The sequence below is a fragment of the Parus major genome, chromosome 1 (assembly GCF_001522545.3).
Source record: "Parus major isolate Abel chromosome 1, Parus_major1.1, whole genome shotgun sequence".
Lineage (NCBI taxonomy): Eukaryota > Metazoa > Chordata > Aves > Passeriformes > Paridae > Parus > Parus major.
In genome coordinates this window covers 3,564,904-3,577,737 of record NC_031768.1, presented here as the reverse complement: position 1 = coordinate 3,577,737, position 12,834 = coordinate 3,564,904, and the positions used below count along the sequence as shown (strand labels likewise).

At 46.5% G+C, this 12,834-nt stretch overlaps 1 protein-coding gene across 1 annotated transcript in view; it reads left to right on the top strand.

Moving 5' to 3' along the window:
* Window positions 1–2,662, top strand: part of DSCAM (DS cell adhesion molecule) — a 439,426-nt gene extending 436,764 nt beyond the window's left edge. The window contains exon 33 of the mRNA XM_015625504.2: window positions 1,678–2,662. Coding sequence (XP_015480990.1) covers window positions 1,678–2,021 — 344 coding nt within the window. The 3' untranslated portion in view covers window positions 2,022–2,662. The remainder of the gene's footprint in view (window positions 1–1,677) is intronic.
* Window positions 2,663–12,834: the final 10,172 nt, after the last annotated feature.

Genomic DNA, 12,834 nt, shown 5'->3' with positions numbered 1-12,834 from the left:
TGCCTCCCTGCTCCTGTGTCCACATCCTGCTGTCCTTCACCCCAGCAGCAGCAGCAGTAACATTGCTGTCTCAACTGAAACAGGTCTGATGTGCAGAACTGTGCTTGGCATGAGAGGTACTGTGGGAGAATCAGGCAAACCAAGGAGTAAAACCAATTAACATGACTCCTTTTGCAAGAGGCAATCAGTGTGATTATCATCACAAACCTCCCCCTCTCCCTCCAACTCCACCGTGTGTGTCAGCCTCATCTCGAGATCCTCCCATCTTACTCCACGGGGGTAAAACACCACGTGAGCCTGTGCTGGAGATGCATCCAGAAAAAAACATATGGTGTTAGACTGTGCCTGAGGGATTTCTGTAGGAATAAACACAGATCCTGGCCAAATGCAACTCCTCAGCAATTCTCTGTCTGTGACCTGGAATTACGGATAGAGCAGATGCTGTTGGTCTTTTAGGTAAGACTTGCAGTGCCTTGACTTACGTGGGAAAGCAGAGGACCTGTTTTATTTTAGGTCATTGGACAGCTTTTAGCTGGGCTAGAAAGAACAGAATTGTTATACATTGTTTTATTATGAAGAACTGCTTTCCTGGTCTGTTGTTTATGCCACTGGCACAGGTCAGCCTTAATTTCTCCTGCTGTAAATAGCTCATGGAGAGCTACACAGGTGGTGTGGTGCCAAGAGTCTCCTACTTTAAACATTCAGGATGCATCCCATCTGTAGATGAGACTCTGGGTTTGACATCAACCATAAAAAAAAGGAAGTTCTTTACCTGCAGAGATCCATAAAGAAGGGAAAATACTGCTCTGAATGCTCCTGTAACTGTGCTCTTTTTTTTTTCCATACATAGGTGAGGTTATACCATCAAATATTTTTAGAAGAGAATGTCATTAGGTGCCTGATTGCCTCTCATTTCCTTGAAGGAACTTCATGAATGCCTAACAGGCCCAGGAGTCAGGGGAAATAATAAATAAGAGGTTTTCTTGACAATAGAAAGCAGAAAGTTGATGCAAGAGCTCAGGTGCCAGTTCCAGAGTATTGTGTTACCACAAAACCAGCAGCAATCTTGGTGGTCACAGTGGTAAAAAGTTATTGGTGAATTAAACACAGAGATGATGGTTGATAGTTAAATGTGGTTATATGAGGACAAGAGTGGTGCTGTTTTATTCAGAAATCTCTTGAAGACTACAGCCTTAACACTCTTGGATCCATTTTAAACAGCTGAGTCATTCTACTCAAGGTTGGGGCTTGTTAATTGGAATTGTGAAGGTTTCCATTTAAAATGAAAAATAAAAATCGGAAATTTACTGAGCCTCCACGTTTTTCAAGTTTCTGACAAAGGAAACCCAAGATCTTTTCAGATTTGGAGGAAAATCTCCAGGTTTTTTTATTTTATCTCCTTCATGAGTACATGTGAAGAACACTTCACTTCTCATTCCATTGTAAAAACAAATATGAAGAGCGAATCCTTGTGGATCTGCCCAAAAGGAATTTGTTGCACAGTTCCATAAGATTGTAGCACAGTAAATGGCTGTTACAAATAATCTTTCAATTATAAATTCTGATCACAGATCCTCCCCTTTGGCAGCCAAACCCGCTCGAGTCGCTCCTGCCGGGTGAGCGCCGCACAACGCACGACCCGAAATAAAGACTCACTTCTCCCTTTTGCCTCCCCAGGTGATCTCATGCATCTGCCACCCTACCTTAGGATGGACTTTTTATTGAACCGTGGCGTGCAGGGCACGAGCAGAGACCTGGGTTTGGGGCAAGCCTGCTTGGAGCCACAGAAAAGCCGAACCTTGAAGCGTCCCACCGTGCTGGAGCCGATCCCCATGGAGACATCCTCCACGAGAGATGTCCAGTCATGGCAACCTGGTGCTGTGGCAACGTTACCTCAGCGAGAAGGAGCTGAGCTAGGACAGGCTCAAGCAAAAATGAGCAGCTCCCAAGAATCCCTGCTGGACTCCCGGGGCCACTTGAAAGGAAACAATCCCTACGCAAAATCCTACACCCTGGTATAACGAAAAGAGCATGGCTGGACAGTGGCTGTAAATATTTACACTGAAAAACAAACAAACAAACAAACAAATCCAATGAAAGCTACCTTTTTTTTATTGAATTCCAATATTTATAATTAAAGAAGAAGATTGCCAAAATATTTGACAAAAAAAAAAATAATAATATGAACAACAGACAGTGCAAAGACTCTCTTGCTTTTTTTCTGTCTGAGTGTGAGCTTCATCTGACTGGACATCTGAATTTTTGGGTAAAAGAGTCCAGTTTTCTGATCTTCACAGGCGTTTGTGTTTTTACTGATTTTCTACGAAGTGCATGGAGACTTAACAAAAACATTTTAACTGGAAGTTCCATCAGACAAGATTTAAAAGGGAAAAAAAAAATCACAAAAAAAAAAAAAAGTCACCCTCTTTGTGAATTCAACAGGAACATTGATTTGGAAAAACAAAAAGTCTTTTGTCATGTTTGCACTTTTTTTTTTTTTTTAATTAGAAAATGGGTCCTTGATTGTTCTCTTTTTGTTGTTAATTAGGATGAGTGATGTCAGTGGAGTGAGGAGATTGATTTGGGTTTTTTTTTTAATATTAATTTAATGAGACACTCTTTGCATTTTGTCTATGCGAAATAAAAGGGTCTTCTGCCTTTATTTGTGATGTCTGCTTCCATCACCTTTTGCTGTGGTTTTCCCAAAGTGTGATAACCATGTCAGTGTCATCCTCTGAGTAATGTCTTCTTGTGCCTTGGGAAAAAAGAAAAGGAACTCAGGGGTCAAATTTTTGGAAGAAAATTGGGGTTCACTCACCTTTTTTTGCTACCATGGGGCAAAGAGGCAGAAGGGTGCAAGCCCTAAGTGGTCTGAACCAAACCCACCCAGGACTGTCAGCATTTGGTCCATCTCACACCAGGAGGCTTTGGTTCAGCTTCAGTATTTTTTGGATCAGAAGAAATGCGTTGACGTTACTTTACTTCCTCCTTAGAAATGGATCTTTAGTCCATTTGGGAGCAGCTCTTATGGAAATTCTTTGCTTACGTAAGGACTGGGGTGGAAAAAAATCGACAACTTTTCCCATAATAGGAAAAATGAGAGGAAAAAGTTATTCCAGGTCTTTCTCTAGAGGAAAAAAAAAGCTTGTTACGTGGGAGCTGTCAGCTCGTATTACTTTGTTGCATCCTCTGATTCGGTGAGAAGTGATATTGCTTGTTTTATGCCGAGCATAAATGATTGAATACCACAGTCAGTGTTTTTAACACAAAAACCCTGCAGCCACCTCGCTAAGTGCCTCATTGTGTGTGTCCTGGCCACTTGTGCGTGCCCTGGCCAAGGGGACACGGAGCAGAGCATCCCAAATTGGTGCCAACGCGCTGTTCAGCGCTGGCTGGAGGTGCCAGCGGAGCTCTGGCAGCAGCAGAGCTCGGAGTGCTCGGGCTGGGCGGGAACTCCTCGCGGTTTTCCTGGCTGTGGGCACTGCTAATGCAAACATTCCTGCACCACACTCAACTGGAATTGTTCTAAAACACAAAAGTGCAGCAATGCGCGGTTGTTCCGTCGCTGTTTTTAATGGGATTACGCTGTTGGAAGGGCACTAAGAGAGCAAAGTACTTTAAGTGTTTTGAAATGAGTCAGGTTGCACTTGTGTCCATAGCTTTGCCAAGCCCAAGGGCTAAAGGGCTGCAGAGTTGAACAGAAGAGACCAAATGAAGACTTCCTCAAGGTATGTACTCCTTCTAGACCTGCAGAGTGTTGAGTTGTCGCTCACTTAAGGGATCATTTCCCATCTTGTCTGCATGTCTGACCAATAGGGTCATAAAACATTAATTTATTTTTTTTAAAGTACACCAAAAATTAACCAAACTAAACCAACCCCCTCAAAAACCCCAAACAAAAAAAAAAAAAACAAAACCAACAGCCAACCTTTTGCCTCCAAACCTGAAATTAAAAATAAAACATTAAGAATTACCCATGAAGTATTTCCAAACAGAATGAAGTAACTGTCTGTTAGCACTGTGTTTTAGTTGATATGGGAGTGCTTGGTCAAAGGTTGGGTTCAGTGATCTTGGAGGTTTTTTCCAAGCTTAACAGTTCCATGAAAAAAAAGATTAAGCTATTCATTTGCTTTGATTTGATGTGTTATTTCTTTTTTCCATAGAGAAAATTGGTGTTAATAAGAACCTAATTAAAACATGCAGAAAGAAATTTCTTTTACTATTTCCCATTGAAAAAGCGCAGAAAACAAAACTTTTATAGAAGATTTTGGGGCAATTCAGTCCTATTTTATTTCCTCAAAAGTCTTTCTGCTGTGCTCAGCTTGAGGTGGATGGGGCATTAGCACTGCATGTAGAAATAAAAATTGATTTACTCAGTAGCATTCAGGACTTTTGAGTCTCCAAACACTTTCATATTCTATATTTAAAGCTTCCTCCTTGTCCTCTGTAAAAAGGTGAAAAGCTTTTGGATAAAATTGAGGTTTGATGCATTTGTTCCTGTGGCTCTTGGCTTCCCTCAAGCACAGGGCTGGTGGGTCCTGTGGCTGCCCATCAAAACTTCAGTGACAGGCAAGAATGAACCAGCAATGGAGGCAGGAAATAGCCACATTTTAAACTCCTGGTGCCTGCTGATAGTGGAAATATTCCAGCATCTCCTTACATCTACATTTGGCTGATGATCTGGAAAAGTGTCAACCGTCCTTGACTTAATGAGACTTCCTCCTCATCTGTATTCAATGTGTCTGCTAATACCCATCCTCCTTAGGAACTGAGGATGCCTTTGGGGGGCCCATATTCAAATAACTTCACTGCAAGTCTCCTGCTGGTTGAAATCAGTGTGGAGCCGGGCTGCTGCTTCCCACTGGAGGCCGGGAGCTGTGGGGAGCCTGGCTCCCTGCCCGCATCCCTGCGGATCTCCAGCGTGTGCAGCTGTAAACATGAGCACTGTCCCCTTGGCTTGGGGCTTTTATTGGCTCTTCACCTTCCCAGCAGCGCTAGATAAACATGGAACAAGGCCTTGGAGAGGCTGCCTGTTCTCTGCTCCCATCCAGTCCAGGTAGAGGAATCTTTTCTCGGGTCGGTGCAGCCGGGAGCAGCCGAGCCCCTGCCGGATGCACTGATCCCATCCTCAGGATCAAGGTGACAGGAAAAGAGCTGCTGTGTCTCTGCCAGCATCATTTTAAACACTGGAAGAACCATCAAAATCCATGGATCCTGTATGCCTGTATCCTGGCGTGTGATATGCTTGGAACTGTGGAATCAGTGAAGCTGGAAAAGCCCTCCCAGCCCATGGAGTCCCAGCTGTGACCCATCCCCACCTTGTCCCCAGCCCAGAGCCCTGAGTGCCACGTCCAGGTGACACCTCCAGGGATGGGCACTGCAAAGCTCCCTGGGCAGCCCCTGCCAAGGCCTGAGCTCCCTTTCCATGGGCAAATTCCTGCTGCTGCCCACCCTGAGCCTCCCCTGGCCCAGCCTGAGGCCTGAGCTCTCCTCCTGTCCCTGTTCCCTGGCAGCAGAGCCCGACCCCCCCGGCTGTCCCCTCCTGCCAGGGACTTGTGCAGAGCCACAAGGGCCCCCTGAGCCTCCTTTGCTCCAGGCTGAGCCCCTTTCCCAGCTCCCTCAGCCCCTCCTGGGGCTCCAGACCCTTCCCAGCTCCGTTCCCTGCCCTGGACACGCTCCAGCCCCTCCAGGGCTCTCCTGCACCAGCCACAACTGGAGCCAGCCCTGGAGGGGCCTCTCAGAGCCAGCACAGAGGGACAATCCCTGCCCTGCTCCTGCTGGACACACAATTCCTCACCCAGCCCAGGGGCCAGGGGCCTCTTGCCCACCTGGGCACCCCTGGGCTCACCACTTCCCCCATTGCCCCAAACACCCCCTCGGAAGATATTCATAGAAGTGAAAACAGCAGCTGGCATCAGCATGAGCTCTCCAAAGAAAAGCCCTGGAGGTATCAGAACATCAAGGTATCAGTGCGAGCACATCTTGCACAAAACTGTGACTCCATCTTAGTCCCGAGGGCAATTGGAGACTTGACTTCAAAAGATGAATTTAAGGGCTAAAATTCTTCCCTGTCTTCTGTCTCCTAGAAATTGTACCTCCTGAGAGAGACTCACTCTTTTTCACATTGCAGTTTTCCTCATACCCCAGCCTCAGCTAACCCTTTAATGACTCACAGATAGCAATTAAGTCTCCCTTTTTGTCTCAAATGAGTTAGCAACTCCCTCACTCCTGCCTTTTCTAAGAACCCTTTTATCCTTTATTCCATTACTGTTTCGTTTAAATTGTCTGATTAACACAATTGCAGTTTTACTCAGTAGAGTTTTTTCCTCTCCTTGTTTTCAGGTTGAAACTTGCTTTCCCTATCCAGAACTGAAGAAATTTTGGCTGTTTAAATGTTCATCTTTTGGTCATTTAGTTTTTACCCAGGTGAGCTCCACAGCAGTGGTACCATAGCTAGGAAGAGTTAGGAGCAAGGTGAGGTGTTATTACACCAAATAACAGAGTTGAAAACCAAACAAAACAACCCTGAGCTGCCATTTGGGACAAAAGAGACTCCAGAGGAGCTTTGTGCAACCAGATTTCCCATTTTCCCAGGTAGCTGGAGGGATGACACCCATCCCTGGCTTGCAGGGGGGCAATACTTTCCTTCAGTGGTTAGGGGTAAAAATCTCCAGACTTTGACACCCAACACACTTTGGCAGCACAGCCAGGTGTGTGTGAAGAGGAGGTTTTCCTTGAGTTTTTATTTTGGGAGGTGTCTTTTTTATTCTGATGATATGAACAGCCAATAAATGGGAAAAAGGGGCAGCTGGAAAGGCAAACCCTGCCAGCACTCCTGAGCAGGCTGGAAAACTCTCCCAGGGAAGGAAGCTTTATTTTAAAAGGAAGGAAAAGTAAAAAGAAGGAAAAAAAAACCCATCCAGCCTGCTCATAGTTTTAGTGCTAGTCAGGTTATTTTAGGTCACAGCAGCTGCTTAATGGGCTCTCTTGGTTGACTATGAAGCATTCCAGCAGGGAAAAGAGAGTGCTTTTCACCATTAATTTTCTCTGTGCTTGCCTGAGCCTCCCAAGGGAAAGCTGCCCTCCCTGCCCAGAATGGAAATGCCTTTGTGGGGAGTGCAGGAGCCCAGCACACGCTGCTCACACTGCTGGGGGGTCACGCAGAGCACCTCCCTGGGGAGGGGGCTGTCCTTCCCAAACTATTCCTCCTTTTTCCACAGCGAGGGTCCTGCTCGGTGGTTTCAGGATTTCAGGACAGAAGGTGCTAGAATGGACACCACAAAAGGCTCTGGGACTATTTTCAGGGGTGACAAGGGCCCTGCAAACTTCCCAGCAGGAATTCAGCGTGGGAGAGTTTGGCACACCCTGCAGCACCCTCCTCCTGGCTCTGCCCTCCCACATTAAGGATTTTCCCCTTCACAGGTGCCTGATTTTCATCATGCCAGATGGTGGGCAAGGGGACAAGTGACAGGGAGGACCCTGAGACAGAGCTGACCAAACACAGCCACGGTGAGAGGGAACAGATTTCCCTCCTGTTGGAGCAGCCATCTGAGCATAAAATGCAGACCTGTCTCCCTGCAAGGTGTTTGTCAGGGGAAAGCTGCTGTGGGTATTTGTTCTGGTGCTGCTGGACCAGAATTTCTAGCCAGTGATTTTTTAATATATATTTTTTTTAATTAATGGGAAGTATATGCACATAAAAGATTTTGAAATCTCTGTGACTGAGCTTGAGAGAAAGTGATCCCTGCCCTTGCCCATGGGACAGCAATGCCAACACCAGTTTCTCCCAGTACCTAAACTAAAAAACTTGCTTTGAGAGAAATTGTCACTGTTTTTACATTGGAACCACCAAGGGTTCATCCTCTGAGCCTGTCAGAAAGCACAGCCCACCCCCTCCAGAGCTCAAACCTTTGGACTCTTATTTAATTGGAAGTGAGAAAGATAGGTGTTTCATAAAAAGATAGCACATAATGGTGAGAGAAATCCACAACACAATGGCAAGGAAAGGTGGAAAACCTGAAGAAATGCTGTCATTAAGGTACCTTGTCATCACAGCAGTAACATGATTTTGGAATATTGCCCAAGCTCAATCAAGCCACATCTTTGCACCTTTTCTTTGCACCTAAAGTTTCCCTGTATGTTTTCTTTGGGGGTTCCACTCTCAGTAGGATAGAAAAATCACCATATTCAACACTTGGGTAGAGAAAGCAGATGTTTCAGGGCTGTTTGTAGTGCAGTGGATGCTTTGGATGGTGTGGGGAGGGAAGAGAGCATTGCAGCAGGGGCTCGGAAATAACGAGAACATATCGAAACATGCATTGCCATAATTTCCCCATTGCCTATGGCTGATCCTGCAGATTTTCCCTGAAGAAGACACATGAACAGCTTGACAATCATTTCTCCTCCCACACCCTTCCAGGTCTCCTTTCTCCCCATCCCATCCTGCCCTCAATTTTCAGAGGGTGGAAGAAACTCTGTGCAGCTGCCTCTGGATTCCAGGGATCACCTTCATCCCCTCATCTCTGCTGGCATCTCCAGCATCTCCCAGTCCCCCTCACTCCCCCTTGCTCCCCAGGCTGAGCTCTGGCACCTTTCTCTGGTACCCACCACCCTTCTTCTGTAAAACCAGAAAAGAGGGGCCTGGGGCTCCCCTGTGGCCAGGACAAGTCTCAGTGCAGATCATCCCCAAAAATCCTGAAGACTGAAGCACAGACAGTTCAGCTCTGATGGATAAGGGGCTGTCCAGAGGCTGGAAATCAAACAGCCACACCCTGCCTGCAGTGCCTGCCTTGCCCAGCAGCTCCCAGCTCTGCCAGGTAAAACACTCCTGGTTTTTTGGGGAGGATAAACAGCCTGGCATCATCAAAAACCTCACCTCTATTCCCAGGTGAGGGGAGGCCTGCTGGAGCTCTCCCAGCTCTGGGAAGGTCCCACTGTCACCTCTGGTCTGCCTGGTGAGCCAGAGACATGCAGGAAAAGTGGGAGCTCCCTGGGACTCCGGTGGATTTAAATAAAATGATACCAAAAGCAGAAGGCAGGGACACTTCTGCTCCTGAAGAGAAGCGCTAGAGAGCTGTGAGGCTCTGCTCTGTACCAGAGTCTTCACCTCTGTGTAATTGCTCCAACATTAGTAATAGTAAAATTATATGCTTCCATAAGGAAATTTAAATTAAATGTAACCTAAATCAATTTAAACTTTAAAACACTGAGCTCGTACCACTGGTTCTTCCTATAGAACAAATTACATTTAAGCCCCAAGGTCAGCAGCAAAGGGAAAGCTTAATTAAAGTTGATAGCAGACTACATAATCACACCTGAACCTACATACAAATAGATGAAGAAGCACCAGGAGCCATTTATTTTATTCTGATATCCTTGCCTGGGCTCTAATAAGATTTTCCTTTTAAAATGGCAACAGCTTCAGTTGCATTTCATCTTACACCATACAGGAGGGAATGGATACCTTGGCAAGCTGCTCTCCACCAAGCCCAAAAGCTCCTTCATTAGTCTCTGACACGTTGGGCCATAGCTCTTTGCACTTGTAATTAAAATATCATCTCTGAAGGTGAACCCTCTCCAGTATTTGTAAGCAGAATCACCTCGGGTGGAGGAGCCAATGCGCTCGGGAACACAGAATTGATGAGGTGCTGCTAAAAATAACTCTGCAGCTTTGCTGTCACTTCAAAGAGAGCCAAGACAGCACTCCAGAGAGAGGGTGAAGCTCGTTTCAGATTTTATTTGAGGAGGATTTGGGACTGAGCAGCTGGAAAAGAGTGGACGTGACCCCACAAGGGGAGCATGCAGGGTGGGTTTGGGTTTAGGCTGCTCTTCCCTGGCCCCAGAGTCCAGCACAGCTGGATGTGGTTCCAGAGGAAGCAGGGGGAGCTGGAGCACTGGGAAGGGGTGGGATTGAGGGTTATTTGTGGTCAAGCTGGCATCACAGAGCCAGGTGCCCCCTGTGCCACGAGCGGCTCACCTGTGATCACAGTGTGGGCACATCCCCACAGCACTCGAGCTCCTGGCCAAGATCAGTGTGAGAGGGACCAGCACAGCCCTTTCACCTCTTGGCACATGGGGGAAGGAGCAGGGAAAGATGCTGGAACCACAGCAGCAGCTCCTTCCAGCCACATCACTCTCCAGGCTTTGTCTCAGCCTTGTGTGGGTGAATTTTTCTGGCCTGCCCTTTAGCCAGCATTGCCCCATCCAGGAAACAATGTCCCCTGGTTGTTTTTATAAATTTTTTATTCTATTCTTTCCCCCTCACAGCAAAAAGTTGAGCTCCTTAATCCATTCAGTGGCAGATCACAAGTCAGGGACTTGTAGAGGCAAAAGCTCAGGGCAAGGTGAAGGGAGTAATTTTCACTGAGTAGAACTAGAAAAGAAGGAAAAGAACTGGATGAAGTCTAAATGCTAGAAAGTGTCTGCATCAAACCTTAGAGGTGTAGAAAACCCCTGATCTCCCCTCACAGCTGTGAACCACTTTGATCCCAGCAGGTCTCTGGGAGCTCCATTCAGAGCTGTCCCATCCCTTCCAGAGCAAACAGGAACCCCACAGCCACTTCCATAGGCGGCAAATGGAAATGGTCAGTGTTTTCCACCCCAGGAAAATGCAGAAAACTTTATGCCAGTGTCAGGAAGAACAGGTTTGGTGCAAAGATTACTGCTGTTAATTATGATTATTCTCAGTAGATTTGTTCCAGCACAGCTGATGTTTAGGGATTTCACTGGAAAAGTCCACACAAAATTTTCATGCTGGTCTCCCATCAGTAAAAACCAGCTTGAAAACAACCTGCAGGCCCAGGATGGAAACTATCTTCATCTGAGGTTCTGAGGCCAGCAAAACCTCCCCTGTCATTCCAAGGCATCTGGCTTGTTGGTAGCCTCTTTCTCCTGGATTTGGGGTCCAGCAGAGGCTTGTGGGGGTCCAGCTTCTAGGTGGGGTCTTTGAGAGTCCCTTCCCAACACCTGGGCAAATCTCCACCCTTTGGGTGACCTTGGCAGCTTCCCTCTGTTTCCAGGAGGGAGCCCAAGCCACCACCTACAGCCACAACCAGCTGGGATTGGAAAATAAACATTTGCATTTGTGGTTTTGCAGGGTTTTGTTTTTTCCTTATAAAATGAAGCAAGGCAAATTTCAGGATTTCTGTTCTCCTGGGAAGCTGCAGATCTCTTTTCCCTGAGAGGCAAACAAAGGATTTCCAGCACTCCCATTATCTAAGAGAGGTTTTGGCCACATCCAATGATGACCACACTGGTAGATTTTCTCTGTGCTGCTTTGTCTGGGGACCAGAGCAGCCAGGACAAGGCTGAGGCTCACCAGGCTTGGTGAAATCAGCCTTTACTGAGCCCAGGGTACCAACAGCTTCCCTGGAGCTCAGTGAGGGTTCCCAAGCAGCACCTTTCTTGTAGCTGCCCATGCTGGGCCTGAGAGAGGCTTGAAATTTTAGCCATGCAAATTAACAGCTGCCCAAATGAGCAGGCAGCTGAAGCAGAAGAGCTGGAGCTGGTGATGACACGTTTGAACTTAGCTGGGAGACTGAGATCACAGAGCTCAGGGTACATCCCCGTCCCAGGGGCACTAATGAAAAGCAGTTTCTGGAGGAAAACAGCACATTATGTGCATGAGAATGAAACCATTTCCAACCCATGAGATCTGAAGCAGTCTCTGCAGCTCAATAAAGAGCATTAGCCTGGATCATGTAAGAAAAGAGCAAGTCTTGCCCATTACCTAGCAATATATTGACTTGTTTCTTACGTGGTTCCATAACAGAAACTCGTCTCCAAAGCCTGCATAACTTCCAGTTTTATTTCCCAGTAAAACACACATCTAGTTCTGACAGGACAAAATCCATCTTATTTTCACAGTCACTCAAGTCCCAAAGTCTTTAGTAGGGGTTTACAAGGAGAGAAGCAGGCAGGTAAGTGGGTGATAAAGATATAAAGTGACCCACTTGGGGAAGAAAAATGGCAGAGACCAGGAGTTAAGACATTGGCAAAAATTACCACAACTTTAAATTCACAAAGGTGTGCACAGCTGATGTCTGTGTCAGGATGTTGTTTGACAATACAGCTTCTATCTTTTGCAGTTTTAATCAAAATTAAAACTCAAAAATTCAGCATTTAGTAACAAGGGCAGTGCTAAATATTAATGTGACCCTGAGAGTGACTTGATGCAGCCTCCAAGACAGCAAAACATTAATGTCAGATGTCTCTGAGCTTTTAATTTGGTCTAATTTGCACTGAAAAAGGTGGTACTCTCCCCCCTGTGTAGGTACAGCAACATTTCCTGTACTAAAGGCTCAGGATCTGCAGAGCTCAGAGGGGAAAAGCTGCAGGGAAAGTCTCTGTTGGCACTTCCACCAGGCATTATCAGGGCTAAAACCAAATAAAACTCAGGAGCCTCAGTGCTTTCCAGGCCCCCCACATCACAGTCGAGGAAGGGAAAGCTGCAGGGACCAGATGATTTCCCCAAGGTCATTCTGGAGACACGAGATTTCAGCCTCCAGTGCTTTACACAAAGGGGATTTGGCTCAGCCTGAACCTGGTGGCAGGTTGCCCAAATAAGTTGTGGAACAAGGAATATCAGGATCTTGGAATGCTTTGAGTTGGAAGGGACCTTGAAGATCATCTCTTAAAGATCAGCCTGGCCTTGGACAGGGATGAGGCAGCCACAGCTTCTCTGGGCACCCTGTGCCAGTGGTTGCTTAATAAATGGGGAGAGGAGCAGGGGAAGGAGCCTTGAGCTGAGACAGGGGAAATTCAGATTACATATCAGAAAAAAAATCACTGTTAGGGAGGAGAGGAGAGGAGAGGAGAGGAGAGGAGAGGAGAGGA